At 36.7% G+C, this 21,962-nt stretch overlaps 1 protein-coding gene across 2 annotated transcripts in view; it reads right to left on the bottom strand.

Annotated features, from left to right (window-relative positions):
* Nucleotides 1–21,962, bottom strand: part of OSBPL11 (oxysterol binding protein like 11) — a 63,879-nt gene that overhangs the window by 14,831 nt on the left and 27,086 nt on the right. The window contains exons 4-9 of one of the 2 annotated variants that reach the window (XM_087950183.1): nt 21,022–21,122; nt 18,238–18,417; nt 15,761–15,962; nt 13,418–13,563; nt 10,943–11,083; nt 5,826–6,324 (exon numbers count right to left, since the gene is read on the bottom strand). In XM_087950183.1, coding sequence (XP_087806309.1) covers nt 5,826–6,324; nt 10,943–11,083; nt 13,418–13,563; nt 15,761–15,962; nt 18,238–18,417; nt 21,022–21,122 — 1,269 coding nt within the window. The remainder of the gene's footprint in view (nt 1–5,825; nt 6,325–10,942; nt 11,084–13,417; nt 13,564–15,760; nt 15,963–18,237; nt 18,418–21,021; nt 21,123–21,962) is intronic. The other variant, XM_087950184.1, reaches the window with a different exon arrangement.

Here is a 21,962-nt window from a genome sequence, read left to right as displayed (position 1 = left end):
CCTGGTAAATGGTATTTCACCTGTTGTTGTATTAACAACGTTGTTCAATATGTTATTAGCACACATTGTAGCCTCCCCCCACAAAGAATCAGGTAACCCAGAATCATTTAACATTGTTCTAACCATTGCCTGTAGTGTTTGGCCTCTTCTTTCAATAAAAGCGTTATGTTCTGGCCTGTATGGAGCAGACTTCTTATGCTCTATTCCAGCTATCTTAAGTCTGTTCTGGAATTTGTTATTAATAAATTCCGTACCATTATCTGTCACCAGGGTTATCAGTTGCCTTTTAGTTTTTCTTTCAGCAAACCTAAGCCAATTGAAAAAATGTTGATATGTTTCAGTTTTGCTTTTCATTAAATAGCAAAACCCATATCTAGAATAATGGTCCATAATGCTCAGTATATATCTAGCACCCCCCATACTGGGTTTCTTTGGACCTATTATGTCTGCAAATACTACTTCTAAAGGTTCTTTTGTTTTGAAACCATTTAGCCTATTTGCAGGCAATACCTTGCTCTTATCTTCACAGCAAACATTACAACGCAAATATTTATCACAAGGTTTTAACCTTATTCCTTCAGATAACTCAACTGTACGTTTTAGCATTTTAAAATTTACATGCCCCAAACGCCTATGCAATAAATGGATACATTCATTATAAGGTTTTATATTATTAAATACAGTCTGTGCCTCCCCTTTCTTACTATTATCTAAGACATATAATGTTCCATTTAAAGCTGCAGTTACCCTTTTGTTATCTTTTTCAATTATGCAATTATTATCTTTAAAAGTAATTACATAACCTAATTTATCTAATACCCTTACTGAAAGCAAATTAAACTTTAGTTGTGGTACATACAACATTTTTATATCCTGGTTTATGCACGGACAATGTGCAAAACCTTCACCTTTCGCTTTAAGATTCCAGCCATTGGCAAGTGATATATGTTGAGAGCTTTTAGACATTTTTATAAATTTTGTCTTATCTCTTGTGATGCAGTGGGATGCGCCACTGTCAACCACCCATAGATCATTCTTCACATCAGAGTTGCTAAACATGGCTAGTTCAAATGCTTTCTTTGGCTTTTTTATATTCTGGCTTTTTCTCTTTTTGCAGTATCTTGCCAAATGTCCTCTGCCTCCACAATTAAAACACTTTTTAATTGTGTATGCCGTCGAAGATAAATTCTCTTCTTCGGGGTGCTTTAATTTGCTTTGCTGGTTTCTTTCAAGCTTTGAAGATAATTTCTCTTCTTTCTTATCTTCTCTCAGCTGGTCACGCTCACGCCTTCTTCTGGCTTCTTCTAGTATCCTGCCTGTTATCTCGGTTAATGAGAGGCTATCCTTAGGCAATACTTCCAACGAAGTTACATAGTCATCATAGCTTTGATCTAATGAAGATAATATTATGTAGACTTGTTGCAGTTCATTAAATATAAGCTCTTTTTCTTGCAATTCTTGAAAAATGCTTTTCATACAGTTTAAATGAACTAACATATCTCCATTCCTCTGAAGATGCGTTCGAAAAAGCTTCCGTGTAAGATTTATATGTGCTCCTACACTGTCCCGAACATAAATCTTCCTGAGGTTCTCCCAGCAGTTTGCAGCATTTTCTTCTCCACGAATATGGACAAGCTGCTGATCACAGAGAGTCAGTCCTATGATGCATAAAGCCTGCTCATTCTGTAGTTTAAAGTCTTGTAACTTTTCTTTATCATCATCATCAGCAGGATCCCAGCTACTCACATCTGGTGGGTTTGCTATAATGTCCCACAAACCTTCTTTACGTAGAAGTAAACTACATTTCATTGACCATGAAACATAGTTTGTTCCATCCAGCCTGGATATCATGGACAGTTGTGACAAATTTACTTGTGCCATTACTCTTCAGATATTTTAACTATTTTAAACTAATTAAAACAGTTTGTTTTTTACAGTAATGTGCAACTCACACCAACTCTCTCTGCTATATCCTGGTTAGTTAGACTATGCTGCTGGGCCCATAACCAATGTTAGGGTTTGGGGATTAACCCCTAGCAGAGTAGCAGCAGTAGTCAAGCCAGGAAGGGCCCCAGAGTATACACACACTGAACACAAACACTGTTTGTAGTTTAAATAGTTTTTAATCCATTTAGAGTTTAAAACATTGTCATTCAGTCCAATAGTCATTCACTATATTTCCATCCAGTAAGACTCACTATTACAGTCCAAGTTAAGAGTCCTTACAATATCTTTATCAGCCGATAAAGATATCTTCTCCTCCTCCGGTGCCTCTCTCCAGAGGAACAAACGCTGGATATTCAGCAAGAAGTTCAAACAGTAGAACAGTAGAATTACGCAGTAAATCAGCAAACAGTAGCAAACAAGAACAGTTCAGTCACAGGCACTCACAGTCAGTAATCACAGTTAGTCACAGTAAGACACAGTTAGTCGCAGGAAGCTTTCCAGCTTCTAATGCTTCCTTATATTGTAACTTCTAACCGCACCCTTAATCGGCTAATTGCCTGCAGCATTGTGCTTAAAGTGATAAGCACTTAAACCATGATATCTAAGTTTTATATATTTATTCACCCAAACCATATTTGGTATCAATGTTATACCTAACACCGCCCCCTCTAGACCCGAGGTTTGGGGAACTTTCTTTTTTAACAGTTTCCAAATCTGGGAAAAGTTTGAAAGCACCACAGTAAGGCCACCTCAACCTGGTGCCATGAAGAAGAGTTGAACAGCAAACCCAACAGTCTTCTCAGCCAGGAGTAGGCAATTAATTTTCCCAAGAGACCGCATGGGAAACTGGGACTCTTGTGGAGGGCCAAACCAACAGGGCTGCAGCGGCCACTGCTGCGGCACAGACAGAGACAGCCAAAAGATTGGATGTGGCCCACAGGCCACAACAGATCAGATGTGGCTCATGGGCCATAAAACACCCAGATCTGCTCTTAGCCACTGTGGCAAATGATTCTGCTGGGCTAGCATTATTAGTGCTGTAGTCCAGTACATCTGAGGAACATCTTGCTTTTTGTGTGGTGATTTCTATTATTTCCACTCCCCTACATTTATGCTGTTCTGAGGTGATAATAAAGGCTGGATATATACGAACACAATACACATTAACTAAATGCCTGATGATGGCAGATGAGATTCTGCCAAAACGTTGCTACAACTTTAAAAGCACAACTATAGTGATGTAGGAAAATACCCGAACAAAGCTGAATACCACACATGTAAGTACCCGCAAATACTTAATACACACACACACACACACACACACACACACACACACACACACACACAATTAAAACAAAACAAAAAACCCCAAACTCATAAATATTGTCATATAGATTCATATTACAAACATGAATTATGGAGCAAAACTGGCTTTTTTTTACTGCTTGTCCTGGGCTGGATATGTATCAACCATCAAAGCCAATTATTTATAGATAATATTACAGATTCACCAAAGGGACCTAAGATGTGGCATAAATGGAAATGCACAAGCAGAAGAAAAACTAAAAAAAAAAACCTGGATGAAACACACAACGTATCGTCTGATTGGGGGGGGAAATTCACATATGGAAATTAGGAAACCTGTGGAGACTGAAGCAACGTTAATGATTTTTTCAATCATTAAATTTAAAAGTCATCTTGCTTCTAAAACAAAAACATATATACCAGCTCTATTACGCTTGTTATAACTCTCAAAATATTTTTCCTAACTCCTTCGTGCTTTAGAGAAGCCTTCATTACAATTAATTAGCAGAGCAATTGTCTTTGTATGCACTTACAAGGCACTTCATATTTCATTTTTTAAAAAATCTGGTTTCTCCCAGACAATAACAAAATGCATTGTATGGCAGGATCTGGTATTTTGAGACGCAACTCAATTCACTCTCTATCCTTTTTTGATAGAATAAATGATTAAATTAACTACAGGAATGAGGTAGATATTGTGGCCCAATTTCAGCAAATCATTCAGTAGAGCCTCCCTTGAGATCATAGTGGAAAATATGGCAAAATACAGACTGAATGATACTGGTATTAACTGGATTCAGAACAATCATACCCACACAAAAATATATAAAGGGCATCATGTCAAGATGTAATGATGATAAGCAGTTTCCGTTTAGCAGAATGAGAGAAGCCACAAATGAGACCTGTACCTCTGTTGTTATGTGAAACGAACACTAAGCAAAAATGCCACTGTGCTCACAATCTTGCTTCAGTTTTTCTTTGGTTTATGGACCTGCGAAGGTCATAAATGTGACGATTGTAAAGTTACTTTTTCATTACTGTCGTAGCTGTAGAATTTGTCACTAAAAGAGAAATTTTATAGAGAATTCTATTCTAGGCCCTCATATTTATAAACTACTTGCAGGAGAAATTAATAAATAGGAAAAAATTCCTGTGAGATAAAAATGAGGAGAGACAGCAAAGAGGATAGTATCAAGATGCAGAAGGGCTTTGATTAACCAGAACAATAAGAAGGTGAATTTCAGTACAGATAAATGAAAAGTCTTTCATATGGCAAGGAAAAATGAAAGGCGTGAGTTCAGGAAGTGGTGGATTACAAGCAAACAATAGTGTGGCACAGCTGCAAAAGAAGCAAATTCAGTCCTAGACTGCATCAACAGAAGGATTTAATCAAGAGAGGACATCATTTCTCTATTCTACATTGGTAAGAGCACAATGTTTAGTTCTTGGTGCCACATCTTAGGAACTCATATTGCCAAATCAGAGTATGTCCAGAGAACTGGAACCAAGATGACAAGGGGCCTGGAAGGAAAAACTTAGTGTTGTATGTGTTTGTTCTGGAGAAGGGAAGACTGTGGGGAGACATAATAGTTGTACTCAAGTATATGAAGCGCTGTCACATAAAAGACATTATAGATTTGTTCAGGGGCCTTTCAGGAATAATGAGCATAAATTACAGAGCAACAGATTACAGGTAGTCATGAGGAGGAACATCCTAGGAATAGGAGTTATTAAACAACAGACTGCTTTAGAGGTGGCGATCTTTCTTTCACTCTAAGTATTTAACTAGTAGCTGCATGGCCATTGGTTAGGGATGCTGTAGTGTTATTCCCATACTAGGCCGAGACCACACTAGATTATCTCGTAGGTCTCTTTCCTACTTTAATTCCCATATAGGTAGTCCTTGACATATTAACCCATTTTTACTGATTGAAATTACAATAGCATTTTTCACACTTAACGACCATTGCAGCATACCCATGGATCAATATTTGGACGCTTGGCAACTAGCATGTATTTATGGCAGTTGCACTGTCCCGGGGTCATGTGTTCCCCATCTGTAACCTTCCCAACTGGCTTCCAACTAGCAAAGTCAATGGGGGAAGCCAGATTCACTTAATGACCACATGATTCACTTAACAACTGTGGCAAAAAGGTTGTAAAATGAAACAAAACTCACTTAACGAGTGCCCAGCTTAGCAACAGAAGTTTTGGCCTCAATTTTGGTCGTAAGTCAAGGACTACCAATAATTACCAGCCCGTTATCCAACACTTTAGGGCAGGGGTGTCAAACTAGGGGCCCCGCAGGCTGGATGTATCACACGCAGGCCGCACATACCCCAGATCCACGAATGGAGAAAACGTCGCAAAACATCACATGACGGCAACGTGACGCTGCGAGTTTGACACCCGTGCTTTAGGAAGTCATTAGACTGGAGCAGGCTGTGTCAAAGGATTAGCAATACATCGCAGCTCAACGAATAATAACATTTTTTTAAAAAATGCAGCAGTCCAGAGCTGTAGCTTGTAAGTGTCCGAAGACCGTAACGAGCACTGCAACATTTCCCACTTACCTTCACCAACCATGGTTACTCCTATTGACATGCCCAGGAATTTGCTTTTTGTCCAAACATGGGCGTTAACGCACATCTTTCTCTCCACGCATTCAGCATAGAACCCTGAGACTGGAGGATGATGAGACACTTGTTCTGCGACAAATCGGACGGCGTAAGAGTCTGACTCTTCTTGAGCCTGGCTCTCTTCTGAAACAGGCACTTGCTCAGAGGCAGAATGAGAGGAAGGGTTACTGTTAGTGCCATTCAGTACATCGCTCTTCCCCATCTTCCACGAACAGTGAAATGTTTCCCCGATGATTGGATTGTATGGTTTTTTGGCAATTGCCCCTTTGCGTCCTTCATGAAAGGAAGTGAGATAATACTCAACAAAACGGATCATCCTCTCCTCGGGACTTGTGGCATTGGAAATGGAAATGAACAGATCTGGATGGGACATGAAATCGGCATACATTTCCAACAAAGAGCGCTTCTCTAAAATAAAAGTGGGAAGAACCACCTACAATAAAAGAAAACGACATTACAGAAAATGCAGAACGACTTTCTGGTTTTCTTTTCTTTTTTTAGAGCGCTAACAAAGTGGGGGGTGGGGTGGGGAGAAAGGCACAATGGTATACATGACAATTGTACATTTGTGGCTTTTAGCGTTTGATATTTTCTCATACTCCATGCTTTAATATTTCCACAAGACATTTTGGAATTAAAAGAGGTGGAGGGGAGGAAGGAGAAGGGGAACAGGAAGTTGGGGGCGGGGGGAAGGAGAGTTGGCTCAGCCTTCTATCCTTCTGAGGTTGGTAAAACAAGGACCCAGATTGTTGGAAGCAATATCCGGACTCTGTAAACAGTGTAGAGAAGACTGTAAAGCACTGTGAACCTGTGTGTAAGGCTAACTGCTATTGCTAAGAGAAAAAGAAATGGGGAGGGGGAGAGGAAGAAGGAGGGGGAGGGGGTAGAGGAGGAGGAGAAGGAGGAGGAGGAGGGGAGGAGGAGGAGGAAGAAGAAAAAGAAAAAGAAAAAGAAGAAGAAGACAAAGAGAAAGAAGAAGAAGAAGAAGAAGAAGAAGAAGAAGAAGAAGAAGAAGAAGAAGAAGAAGAAGAAGAAGAAGAAGAAGAAGAAGAAGAAGAAGAAGAAGAAGAAGAAGAAGAAGAAGAAGAAGAAGAAGAAGAAGAAGAAGAAGAAGAAGAAGAAGAAGAAGAAGAAGAAGAAGAAGAAGAAGAAGAAAGTTTAAACTATCACTGTTCGCTATATCTTTCTATACATTCTATTCTTGTAAGCAATCATTGCTTTGGCCTGGCTTGTTCAAGTTTTACATATTTCATTTGTAATCCAAATTCATTTAGGATCCATTTAGTCTTGACCCTACACCTTTGTGTTATGTCACACATGCTTCGTAAGCAACCCATTCCTGTTGCATTCAACTTATTTTGTAAATTTCTTTTGGTACGCCTAATTCATGTGCAGGCCATAGCACATTCTGAGCTATTTTTGGTTCTTTTCACAATGGAACACATACTACCCACTACTTTTCAACCAGCTTTTTCACATCTTAAAATTGATTTAGCTATCTTTCCCTCTTTAAGAAATATTCTACCAAGGCACACAAAATAACTGCTTGCTTCAGGTTTTTTTTTTTCATTAAATACATATAATTTCCAATTGTTCACTCCATTTCCCCCATCACACAACTACTTGATACATTCACTTATAAACCCATAATTTTCACTCCGTTATCCAATTTTACATTCACTGAAGGTCAACTGGATTCTTCTAAAAAAAACATGGTATCACTTATATACACAGACATCCAAATAACTTCTAGCATTTGCACGTGCATTCCCTGTATATATCTCTATAGCCAAGGGGACATCACAAATCCTTGCCTCATTCCTTGTTCTACACTGAAACTGTTCATTACGTTTGCAATTTAGTCTCACACCTGCTTTACTTTCATCATCACATACTGCTTTTATTGCATTCAGCAACCAACCTTAAATTTCACAGTCACACCAAACCTTCCGTAATTAATTCCTCTTAGCATATGTTTTCTCTAAATTGACAAACATACAATAAACTTGCTTTCTCACATTCATATGTTTGACAAGGACTTGTTGAAAATCAAACCTGATATTTTCTGCCTGGCATAAAGCCACACTGAACTTATTTTACTTAGTGACAATCAAAATTCTGCCAAATGGCTTTGCAGGAAGACTTAACAAACTAATTGCTCTGTATTTCAGTTTCATCCCAAATAATTTCATCCTTAATTCCATTCCATTAGCTTTGCTGGGAGATCCTTTTTTTAGCCCTCTTCTACACATTTGCAAAACTATTTTTTAATTCCCATCAATATTTTTCATTTCTATCCACTTTTAATCTTCATCAAGCCTTGCTTGCTCTAATCCAATTCTCAAGAACTATTTTTGTTTTATGCACATTACACAGCAAATCTCACACTCTCCCACTTTCAGCCTTCATTTTCTCATGTGTATTTTTCTCCATCAACAGTATCTTTCAGCTTCTTGCTCCATCAAACATTATTTTTGTTACCTCCCATTAACATAACTTCACACATTCCTGTGAGGTGCTGAAACAAAATTCTTTTCATTCTGTTCCAAGCAGCTTTCACGTTTTTTCCCCTTATTTCCTTATTCTTGAGACAATAATCTACCTTTTTAAAATATAGCTAGTACTTTCTCTTCCTATAGTTAATTTACTTTCACTCTTTTTTCTTTCACTTTTTTCTTTTTCTCCTATATCAATTCCCCCCCCCCCAAGAGAACCTTTTTCTGAAGATGAAAAGAAAATGACATCCCACATATTAAAGAGTGGATTTAGAAAATGTGTTTTTTGGATTGTTGACTTCTACTATCAGGGATGGGATTCAAATTTCTTAACAACCCGTTCTATGGGTGTGGCCTAATTTGTGGGTGTGGCTTGGTGGTCATGTGACTGGCTGGGCATGGCTTGTATGTAAATATTATATTTATATAAATATTGCATCTTTTATTAAAAAAGAGCAACTTTTACCCAAAATCAGGCAAAGCAGGCAGGCAGAGTGATTTGCTCACAGAATCACAGATTCATTCAGAGATCTATCTTTCTGCAATCGGCTACCTGAGTTTCACATAAAATTTGCTTGGAAGCAAACTCATAAAATTTGCTTGCAAGCAAACTCACAAAATTAACTCATAACACACCATGTATGTAAATATTGAATATTTTTATAAAAAAGAGCAACTTTTACCCAAAATCAGGCAGAGCAGGCAGGCAGATTGAGTTGCTCACAGAATCATAGATTCACTTAAAGATCTGTGTTTCTGCCATCTCCTACCTGAGTCTGCACTGAATAATAGAAGCTTCAGGCTCAGCTCTGCTTTTAGATTAGTTAGAAAGCAAGAAATCCAACGATTTCCTGCTTTCTAGCTAATCTAAATCTCCCAGCACAGCAAATCAGCTGATGGTCAGGGCAGGGGGAAGGAAAAATAGCAACTTAGCAGGCAAGTTTGATGGCGTGCATGACAGATAAGGAGTGGGCGGGGTGGGGCAGGGCCAGCCAGTGGCGTGATTTTCCAGTTCTCCGGCAGGTAGAATCCCACCCCTGGTGAGAGTGCATTTTGCGTGTGCATGTAGACCATTTCCTAAAAACCTCAGCTATGCCACCTGGACAGCTGACAAGCGCTGCACAAGGATGCGGAGCGTTTGAAAATCCTCTTCTTTCCTGCTTTTTCAATCTCAGATGTGCCGCGCAAAGCAGCCAAGGTTGAAAAAGCAGGAAATAAAGGACAGCCAAGAGCCCGGGTGGCCAGGTAGACCAAACAGAGCAGCAGACACTGAACTGGTTCGGTGTCTGCTGCTCTTCAGAGCTACCAATTCTATAGAACCGGGCCAAACCGGTAACATCCCACCCCTGCCTAAGATGTCTTTAGGCTGTAAAACTAATAAGATCTGTTTTGATTTATAGCATGTTAAAGAAAGAAACGAAGTATATGTGAACTTATATCTATATATGAATCTCTTTAAGTTTCATTTTATTTCTCTTGTTGATCATGCTGTATTTTTATTAACAAGCAAAAAATAGAAAAATACCAGTTTTTCTGATTTACATTCTCAGAATCCTTCATTAAGAATCAAGTCAATCATGCTTTTTCATTTACTACTTTTCCATGGATACATAGGAATAGATTTACAATTAAGTACACAGGCAAAACATTATGCAACAATCACAACCCATGGACTCCAACTATCATATGCACCCACACAGTCCAGTTGACACCAACTCTTATTTTCGGATATACATCCTAGCCCCTTTGTTCACAGTTAGTCTTATATCTTAACCTCCTGTATCTATTCAACAAATTTACTCCACAACACCAGGCCATTTTCATTCTAATATATTACAGTTTTCTTTCAGTATCATGGACACACAGCATATCTTTCTTCCTTTTTCCCCCCTTTCATTCCTGAACTCATAGTCTTTGCCATTTACTGCACTAACTTTCTAAGTCACATTTTTTCATATGTCCCGTAATCACCACATAAGTCCATGCATTAATCAATTGATGCTTTCTTTCTTTCTTTCTTTCTTTTTTTGAAAAATAGAGAAGGTTATCAACTTGAGTAATATCCATCTAACTCCCAACATTCTTTGCTAATAGTTTTGACACCTTTTGATCAGTATTTCACAAGAGCAACCAAAGCCCAATTTTACCCCAATCAGACTCATAGTATTCTAAGGCACTTGGTGCCTGTAAGGCTATCTTGCAAGTCTACAAACTGTTGCTGCATCTCACCAATTAGGAAGTACCTGTAATGTACTGACATATAAAAAGATACACGCAATATGAAACAGTGTGAATTATACAGTTACACTATTAACATGTCTTAAACTCACAAACTTAAGCTTTGAAAGTAGAGCAGGTAGCTCATTTCAGATCCTTTCATGGGCAAATCCTAAACATCACGTTTGAGATAACGATTTTAATATGATGGCTGAATCCCAAGTCAGTTCTCTGAATTAACTCTAACATGGCATGGCTAAGACGAGCTCCAGTTTATAGGAGCGCATTTTTCTGCTTTTAATACAGATCAATATTTAGTATCAATATTTAGTAACTTACTCTTGTTAAGTCCATGCCAAGTTTGAGTTGAGAAAGAAGGTGCAAGATAACACTACGCTGTTCTTCCACAGCTCCAAGGTCATCCTCTTTATTCTCACATGTGTCTTCCAACTCATCTTCTGGATTTATTTCCTCTGGTTCCTGAGATAAATTTAAACAAAATGTAAGGTATTTAAAATACTTTAATATTTCAAACTTTTTTTGTTGCCCTAACTCAGTAGAGGCAACTTCTTAAATCCCACAAACGATGTTTCTCTTCTTAAACAACGAATAATATCAAGCTCCATATGTATACATTCTCCTTCTTTTATTCTACCTACAGATGAAGCTATAGACTATAAGGTCCTATAACAGTTTGGTTTTTTTTTTTTAAGTACTGGCAATGCAACCACCTCACATATTAAATTATGTTACAATATGGAATTTGCATCAAATAATCTTTGCAGCAAATAGAAATTAAATCGCTTCTGCACATAAACCCTTAGAAGAAAACTGCCTATTTTTATCTAGATGTCATGCCTTCCAGAGGGAGCTGTTGCTGTAGGTGAAGTATGACTTTCTATTTCTTTTCCCTGCTCTTCCCTTACACTCTCTCCCAACAAGCACACACAGGTCTAGATTCTACCACTTTGCCACTCTACAGGGTTATCAGAATTTTTTCCACAATTCAAGCTCATTATTTATTCCCTTTTATTTATAACATGTGGCTTGGTTTCACTTCTGCATGTCATTTGTCACCAGACAAATGTGACGTTCCCTAAGGCCATAGTCCAGTCCATGTGCAGAGGTCATTGGATACTTTTATTGCTGAAACAGCTATCTTTCTCAGCCACCTGAAGCCAAGAGCTGGCAATTATTACAGTCTGGCTAAAGAAAACTTCCACAATCACAAGACTACGTCTGATTTACTTTGGCCATGTCATGCGTGCCAATTCATCAGAGTAGTCAACAATGCTAGGAATGTGTAGTGGAACAAGAAGAAGGGGCAAGCAAAGAACCCGCTGGCTTGATAACATCAAAGCTGATACAAAGGTGAACATCCAACAACTGAAAGAAGCTGTGCTTGACAGGGTAGCACAGAAATCACTTGCCTCTAAAGTCGCTAAGAGTCAGACACAACTGAATCATTAAAACAACACAATAGCACCCCCATAGCTTTTGCCCTCATAAACCAAGTGCAGAGAAGAATATAGTCACTTGTTGCCTTTCTATGATGGATGGTAATCCCAACCACCCCATCTTTGCCAAAAGAAGAAAGCAGGAATGGAGCAACTAAGTAGGCTGAAAGACATCTCTGTTCCTTAGTTATTTCTGTACTCTAGCAACCATCTTACGTGGGATAAAAAGGAGAAATAATAGCTACAGGAGTAGTCTAAAAAGAAAAAAAGCTACAAAGAACTAACAGCAGCTACGAAACTAATACAATACATTCTCTACTTTCATCCTCCCACAATAATTTATCTCACTTTTATTATTTACTTATTATAGTATATACTTTTACTCTCCCTTCTCTTTCAAATGTGTACTATACACTATATTATGATCTGAAGCTGCATTCTCAGCTCTGTTATGTTCATAAGTTAGGAATGTTTGGGTGTGGAGAATTCTCCTTCACTGAAGGAGAAAAGTTGGGCATCAAGTCTTTTCCAGTGCAACTCTTCTAGGTGGTTGCAAATGCTATGAGCAAGGAAGGGCCATTTCCTGGATTATATTATATCACAGCAGAAACAAGCAAAAAAGCAGCTATTAGAATTGAAGCAGCCTCTCCTCTCCCTCCAAGTGCTGGCATTTGTTGAATACTACCTGAGCAAAGTCATCAAGATGCACCATCCCTGTTAGTCTATTAAGAGCTCCACTGATTTATGTCTAGCAATAGAGAAAGGAAGGAATAATAACCTCCCTTGCTTTATAAAGTTTACTCATAGGGACACTTCTGAAAACAATTCCTGCAATAAACAGCCATGCCAAAAATGTTTATACCCATCTTTATATAGTTGCCTCAATAACTTAGCATTTTAGAACAACCTAGTATTTTAGGGCATTCTTTCAATTTGCCTTTAATAAAAATGTAGTGATGGAATGTGATCTCCCAAGCTCATTAATATTACAAAATATCCCTTTATCTAGGTCAAGCAAAGCAAATTACTGTTAAATTCCTCTGGAAGTTCTTGATTTTGCATTCCTTGAAAGTTTTCCGGTTTAACCCCTATATTACTTTAAAACAATATACAGCTACATTAATTAAAGTTTCACTAATGTTCACTTGTCCTAATATTCAGCAACATTTGTTGCTTAAAAGAACAACAAAAAGTAAGAAACAATACTTCTTCTAAGTTTAAACTCTAGTCAAGCAGACTCTATTCTTTTATCAATAATTCTAACCATAGTTGAATATTCCAAGAATGGTCCTTTTCTTTAAAATAAAGTAGGAAAAAACAAAACCACAATACAGAGCTAATGGTTTTAAATGCTTACCCTGGTTAGCTGACCAGATTCAGAACTGGAATCTTCCTCTCTGACTGATGCTGGCTTCATTTGATCCGCAGGTAAATTTTGATCTGCTCCATTTTTGAAATGATTTGGCAAAGAAATCTTTGGTTCCAACCAGCTGATTGTTGTTCCTGAAGAAAGAGAGACCTTACGCTGAAATTTGCTCATATTTGAGGAACTGAAGCTTTTCTTAAAATTGCTTCTGCCATTCAACAGTGTCACACCCTCTCTTCCAAAACACTACAGGCAACTAAAAACTTGCTCTGCAGCAAGAAAGAAAACAGGTGGGTGCAAAGTAGCACCACCTTCTCCTTCTCTTCTCATTAGAATGAGGCTTATGACTGGGCAATGAGGACACAGAACATGTTCCTGACTAGAAGGAGATGGGGTTATGAAAGATGTAATCAGACACTAGATAAAAGAACTCAGTAAGACTAGATTGTTATATAATATCGTTAAGACCGGCTGCTGAATCAACATTGTAGGCATGCCATTAAAACAGGGAGAAGGAAATATAACCAGAATTGAACAATGCAAGCTTAAGTCAAAAAGAATGCCACCAATGGCATGCTCTGTTATATAAATTACAGTTGCTTGAAAATTTAAAAAAAAACAACCTATGTAATGATGCTAGTATCTCCAATTACCTCTCCACCCCCAGTCAGTCTTCCTGAATGGATACATTTCCTTATCAATAATGAAAATGTTCCATTCTGTTTTCAAACGCTAGTGTTTGCAGAAACTAATAAAGTCCTGTTAAAAAGAAGCACATACATAAACGAGAATAAAGGAACATCTGGGTTCAGACACTATTGACACCCTGGTTGCATCTTCAGCTTATAGTCCTGGATTTATCAGCTTATTCTTTCAAAAAAGAAACTTGGGGGAAAAAGTGCTTTACGGTGTACTTATCTGGATATACTGAACATATTTTATATACAGTACTTAAACTTCAAGGCAACTGCAGCGAAGTCTCTCAGGAGTCCTAAATATTGGAGGAGTGTGTATGTTCTACTTTGCATGTAAATCCCTACACTTACCACTTTGCATAATAATCACATTTCTATATGGTGGGCATTGTTTTCATTCCTTTATTTTTACATAGGCATATTAAAAACTTCTAAAGCATGGAAAACAGACACAAATTCAAGTGCATTCAGTTATATAAATTAAATGTGTTCTTGAAAAAGGAACATCTTCAGAGAACTGGGATCCTAAGACCATCCCAGACTAATTGTGGCCTGGTTTACAGACTGCATTAAATCATGATTGGTTTAACCACTATTAACTAAATAAGCCATGATGGCTGGTTTGCATAATGGCCTTTATTATATGACTTAATGCCAGACAGGTAACATACCTTTACCCACTTAGAGGAAAAAGCAAAATCATTTATAAATAAGCTACTCATGCTTTGATCTTCTAGTCCCAACAAGTACAAGACTATATAGGTAAAGCTTTCTAGTAATAGGAGTGTTTAACAGAGATATTTCATTTTTGTATTATCAGTACTGCTCTCTATAAAAACTGTCTGAAACAGAAATACAAGTCCAAATGACACTGAGAGTAAATTCCCACAATAAATTCACAGTAAATTCCCACAATAAATCCACCTTTTGAAGAAGAATAAACCACAGATTGCTTAGAGGTTTCTAGAAAAATACTGTATAAGATGCATTTTCCCCACCCACCCACTCAAAATTGGGTGGAAATGCCTGTGCATCTTATACAGCAAATGTTGCCGAAGCCCCGCCCATCCACCGGCCCCCACTCTTCGACATCTGCCTCCCAGCAATTTGCCTATTGCAGCAAACAGCCTGGTCAGCTTCAGCACAGCCTGATTAGCACAAGCAGCTGATTGTCAGTTGGATCAGCCTCCCAATGATCAGCTGTATCAGGCTGCAGGGATCGCCACCATCTATTGCCGCCTCTTAGTGTCCCATTTTCAGACTCTGCATCCTGTTTTCAGCCTCGGCACACCTCATTTTTGGCCACTGTGCACCCCATTTTTGGCCCAAACAGAAGCCAAAAATGGGGTGCACAGAGGCGGCAATTGGTGATGGCGATCCCTGCAGCCTGAAACAGCTGCTCCTCAGGAGGCCAATCCATTCGACAATCAGCGGCTTGTGCTGAAGCTGACCAGGCTGTTTGCTTCAAGGAGGCAAATTGCTGGGAAGCAGAGACAGATTATTATTTTTTCTTGTTTTCCTCCCCCAAAGCTAGGTGTATCTTATACTTCGGAGCATCTTATAGTCCAAAAAATACGGTAAAATGCACAACTTCTGATTTTAACCTTTTTATTCAAACAGAGCAAAGATAATAACTCACCAGTAGATAAGGATCCCTTTTGTTGTGAGGCATGCTGCAGCTGGAGAATGTGAAAACAATCATTTAAACAATTCATTGTTGCCATTGAGGTTGCCTTGAGCATCAGCAGGTCTTGGTCTAAGGAGGAAAGATGACCGGAGGCAGGAAGGCATTCAATACTTCTTACCAAATCTCTCTGCTGTCCTTCAGCTTGAGACATCTTCTGCAGATAATCAAGGCATACAGGTTTTACAATGTCGTTAACATAAAAATTCAGAAAAACTTTTTTTTTTTTTAACTTAAAACACGTCCTTGGTCAAAATGGCATTTTGTGAAAATAGCATTCCTTACAGTTTAGTCAAACGTGACCATTCCTTACAAGGGTTGTAAAAATCTGTAATTTACTCTCTAGCAAAGAAACAGGTGTCGTTACAATAATTGACAACTTATTTGCTAGTCTTCGTACTTATGAATAAGAAATAATAGTAAAGAGAAGAATCAGGTAAAAGGGGTTTTTTAAATCCAAAACCATTTAATTTCTTAGTCTCAGTGATTAACACCCAAGTTCTCTGCTTCTCAGTATAATATACTACCTTGGTCTTTGATTCTTACCCAAGATTTCAAAGTTCTAACAAGTTGTCAGATTTTATACTGAATATTGTATATAAATTAATTATGATTGTCTTCTATTTTGCATTTAAAATCATTTTATGAAAATGTGATAGGTGATTTGTTTTTCTCCTGAAAATGAGATAAATTCATCCAAGTGGAAAAAATAAGAATTTAAAGAAGTCAAGGCATCTAGAATTTTGCTACATGGTCAAAATCCAGCACAAGTACTTTATGTATTACTTCAATATTATATATGTATGAATATTATACTATCTCTTGCATCTGAGAAACCAAGAGTTGGAATCAATTCCAAATCAATAAAAGAAACAGGACTACAAAACAGCCTATTAGAAATGCTGATGCCAACAATTTTTCCAGAACTCAGGATTGTTGTTTTCCCACTTTTATATCCAGGCACCATATATGCATATTCTCATTAGTTGTCTTCAACTTTCTGAGAGTTCTCAAACATGATTCTTAAAATTTGCCTTCATTGTAGAGCTATGAGAAAAAGTAAAGGAATAATGTTCTACATTTGGTAACCTCCAATATTTAGACTTTTTTTGCTAGATCTTAAAAGTATTTGAATACAGAAGAGCCCACTGAACATTTCTGGCTGCATTTGATATTAGTTTTCATGCAAATAGAAGATTTTGTGTTCTCTTACACCCAGTTTACATGCTGTTTTCCTCCCCTACTTAAAGGCCAAACAAATCCATTTCCATCCATGCTGAATCAAATATTAATACCAGTCAGCTTTCCATCAGTGTTTGGATTCTATTTCTAATTCTGCTGCCAAACTCTAGTGCATTAAGTAAGGGTAGCATTTAGCAATGTTAAGATGTAAAGGCATACATAGATCACGCTGAAAGAGAATGGAGGATGAGATGTACAGAAGAATAATGAGAAAAGCCAGTGGGCCAAAGAAGAGGAAAAGAAAAGAGTAGATGAGGTCAACTGGGCATTCTCTGGCTCCTAACTATGCCTAAGAAATCAAGAAATATAGTGACTACACTGTACCTGACTTTCATCCATTGTTAACTAACATCTATAATGAAAAAGGAAAACTGAATGCAGGGTTGCAGAATTCTCACAACTTTAGTTTTTAGTTTGCATTACGGTACTGTCCAAAATTACATGCATTTGATGTTTTATACAGCAATCCTTTGTTCTCACAAGTTAAGATTTGTTTTAATGCAACAACAAATAAGCATTAGAAACACTCTTTTACAAACTGCCCTAGTAAGTTACAACAGTAACTCAAGATATGATGAAAAGCAACATCTAACTAATGTAAGCTGATGTACAAAATATACAAAATAGTTAGGTCATTCAAACCTGCGCTATAGATTTTTGTTAAGTCACTAGTTCAAATGTTTTACTAACCTTTTTGAAAAAAATATTGCAAGAAAGTAGCTTCTAAATAAGCCTAAGCAAATAGTAGGCAAAATATTACTTGATATATTTTAAATATTAAATATTCCTTGATATATTTCAACAACCAACCAAGTTGCTGGAAGGTGGACTGCACATACATTTAATTTATTAGTAACAGTACTAGCAAAAGAATGTCATAGACATAGAGGGAAATGTGTACATTTTTTAACATGCAACTACAGTACGCAAATAGAAATATTCAACCTAAAAGGACATGTGTTGTATCTGTGCATCCTGTGGTATTCCAATGTAAATTAGAATTATCATATCAGCGCATATTATATAAAGAAGTGTAAGCCTCAATAAGTTCTCAAAACTGGTAGGGTCCCAGTGTTTTTCCACAAAAATAATCATGGTTTTTAAGAAGGCGCAGGGGGCTTCTTCTTCTTCACCTTCTAAAGGCAAACCTTCTTCCAGAGGAACCAAGAAAAACAAAGATCCATACCAACCTCTCGTACATCGATTAAGTGATCTGGCTGCAGAATGGGAATTCTCTTCCCAGCTGGCAACTTGTGATGGCCAACACTGAAAAAGGAAGCTGCGTTTTGGCTGGGTCTTCTCTGCATACCAGGAGAGCCACTTCCTTGAGAGGCGAGAGAGAAGCTGCGAGATTTCAGAGGAGGATTGTTCTGGTGAACAAACATACATATTAGGAAATCCTTGAAAACTAATTGTTTAAACGTTCATCCTTCTCACTTACCCATTTTATTAAGTACTTAACTATTCCCTTATTAGACTGCTTCTAAATTCCTGATAATATATTGTAATACAGTTAATAATACAATCAGGTTTGGAGCATGTATTAAATATTTGGCAGGGGGGTAGGCTCCCAAACCCAGCCTCGCATGGAAGACAATGTACAGTATTGCAGTATAATCGTTAAGTGTTTGCGTTTCACTTTTCTTATAGTAAAATTTGATGAATCCTATAAAAGCTCTACATTGAAGCAGAGGGCAGGAGGTACTGTTCTTTTTGCAGAAATTCAATTGTTTTTAGCACTACTTGTTGCAAGATATACTTTTTTTAAGATACACTAATTTTTAAGCATAAGCTGAAGCTCCATCCCTCTTTATGTGAAAACTGATAGTCTGAGATAACTGAATGTTTTAATACTTGTCAAAAAATTATTAACATTCTAGTGCAGCATATTATTATTTAATTACTCTAATCCTGTGTAAACACTTGGGATGATCTAAATATATTCAGCTAAAGCATTTTTTATTTCTCAGTTTAGATCAGATGTTTTAGCTATTTTTGAAATTCCCAGATTACTTTCCCAGATTGGAAAGTATCTTAGATGAATTTTTAAAATCATAGTTAATTTGCAAGAATTTTGAAATCAGAATTAGAATAGCCTACTAATAAATAAACTTTAAAAGTTTAAATGTTTAAAAGAATATAAAATGAATTTGTTATTTTAAGGTTAGATTAATTCATCAAAAGATTTTTGTTTAATGAACAGCTCAGCATATATTAACAATTATAAATCTTTTTATCCTGAAAATAATAAATTTGAAGACATTAGATACATATTAAATCTACAGTTAATATTATTTTTATTATTGTTGATATTATTTGGAGAAGACAAGTAAAGTCTAAAAATAATAATGCAACATTGAACTATATACTGAAAACATGGAATTTTATAAATTTATGAAGAATTTGGGACATATCAAGCTTACAGTGTAGTTAAAAAGAGAAATTTGGATGATTGCAAAGAAACAAACTCTAAACTTTAAATATTGGACTGATGTACTGGTAATTAATACATTCACTCTCAGCTTTGAATTAACAAAATAAAAAGGCTAATCAGTATGATCCTATGAACAAGATTTAGTTATTTGCTTAAAATGGATTAGCTTTTATTTATTAATACTAAATATTTTTAGGTTATTGCCTTTGTTTTGCTGTTTCTTTTTCATACTTTTGTTTTTATTTTGCACTTTGTCTTTTTGCACATTATAGCAGTGCAAAAAATGAAAATAAAAACATAAACATGTGGAACGGGGGAAGCTTCTTCCATAGATCAAATCTGCCTTAGTAATTTTATTTTGGCAAAGATATAATACTATGTAAAAACAAGTATTCTTTTCCAGATGGCTGGCTAATGATAATGCTTAATGCTTAAAGACAAATTCCACGGTTTATGAGTAACTGAAAGAGGACATGATAAGCTTAATTTTGCAACCTAGAAAACTGGTTTATCAGTCATGCAGCAGCAACTTACTTAGGAACTGCAAGATACAGAGAATTCATTTTATTCCATGAATCACTTAATAGAATTCCTCAATATGTTACAAAACCTTATTTGAGATTTTCTGAGCTACCCCAGCTACAATCACTTTCACACAGGCTAGCTGCTGACTCACAACAATTGCACGATTAACTGAGCATTAACCAGGATAGTCAATACTATCAGATAAATAGTCAGATAAATATTATCCACCTTTTCACTTCTGCAAGAGCAAACACGTTCACAACCCATTTTTTTCACCTATGTTCATTCTGAAACAAGTCACACCACATTTAATACACTTTACTCCCAGATATTAACACAGGATTGCGGCTTTTAATTTTACTAAGTGAAAACAGATCCAAGACTTCCCAACTGCTCCAAGAGACAATTATACATCAAATAAATTAAAACAATTAGAAAATTACAGAGGCTCATATAAATTGACCAGATTAATAAGCCAATTTATAAAAGGACTACTGGAGGTGTATATAGCTGCTTTGTTCCTCTTTTTGGACTGTAAACACAGAAAATCTTTCAAAACATGACTTTCATCAAAGTTTCATCTAAACTTCAAATAATAGTTTAATACTTATTGCTTGTTTTAAATCCAAGGACTATGATTTCCTAAGTCGTCTTGGATTGTTTCAGTTCCTATAAAGATAAAAGTAACTACATGCACATCTAGGATTTTTTTTAACGAAATTCTGTCAAAAATAACTGAAATCTTCTCTTTAAATAATTCTGTATCATTCGTATCATTTTTTTGGATAAAACTTCAGCTGCACATTAAAGGAAAAAGGAACCTATGTCAGCTACAAGAAGAAGTTTAATTCTTAATCTGTAGAACTGTTTTTCAAATTAAATTTAAACCAAATTAAGACTTTGCTGTTGTTCTCTATTGGGTTTTCTTTTCTTTGGTAAATGTAAGTAGGATCTGTTGGTCTATTGGTCCACATGATTTGTAGACATTATACATTCTTATTGCTGCATGACTTACAGTGTTTCTGACAGACAATACCTTTCCAATTGCTTCAGTGTGGTGTTGTGTGCATATCTGAAGTCTGCTGACCCAATGCTGTCTTTCTTTGGCATCCGTAGCTGAATAAAAAGCAAAAGGAGAGGAATTTTCACAATACAGTTTCAATTCCAGTTATATCGAAAGAGTCTAACTTCCCAAAAATGGACAAATGAAGTCCCCCACCACCTACATAGCAAATGACGAGCTATTTCCACCTCTCCTAAAAACTGTTTTTTTCCAGAAGAATGTGAAAACTCCTAAACAGGAAGGAGACTATGCTGGATATTGCCAGAGGGGGAAAGCAATGTTCAAAAGTAAGTTGAATGCTCAAGGGAAACTAAACTGGAAAAATTTAATGACAGACTCAACCTCAATGGCTACAGTGGTGTATTTACCAAAACATAAGTAAAATGGCAACAATAAGAGCTAATAACAAAAGCATATTCTGTCTTTAAAATTTCATTCCTTTTCACATGGCAGAACAGAAAGTAACACCTAACAAAAACAATTTGAACACCAAACTTGATATTAAGTTTACACAAGCTAGTCAGTGTTTTCAAAGGTCTGGGTGCAGATATCTTCAAACTACTTCAAAACAACCACTGTGTTACTTTACAAATAAAACCTATAAAGGCCTGCAGCCTTGAGTTTCTCAGAAATCTCTCTTGCTGAATTATGAATTAGTTCAATGAAATAAATACCTGGATTTAATTTTCTATAACATGCCTGCTTCTCTCTCTTTCTTTATACCAACAAATACCCTGCCTGAATTCAGACAGAATGAAAGCAAAGGCCAGTACAGTTAATCCTCAACTTACAACAGTTCGTTTAGTGTTCAAAGTTACAATAGCATTGAAAAACGTATGACCCTTTTTCATAAGTATGACCTTTGCTGCATCCCCATGATCATGTGATCAAAA

Source organism: Notechis scutatus, chromosome 1 (genome assembly GCF_049901735.1).
Source record: "Notechis scutatus isolate UNSWTSFEM ecotype Mainland chromosome 1, rNotScu1.2, whole genome shotgun sequence".
Classification (NCBI taxonomy): Eukaryota; Metazoa; Chordata; class Lepidosauria; order Squamata; family Elapidae; genus Notechis; species Notechis scutatus.
Note: the sequence above shows the minus strand (reverse complement) of the source record. Positions and strands in the feature narration are given on the sequence as shown.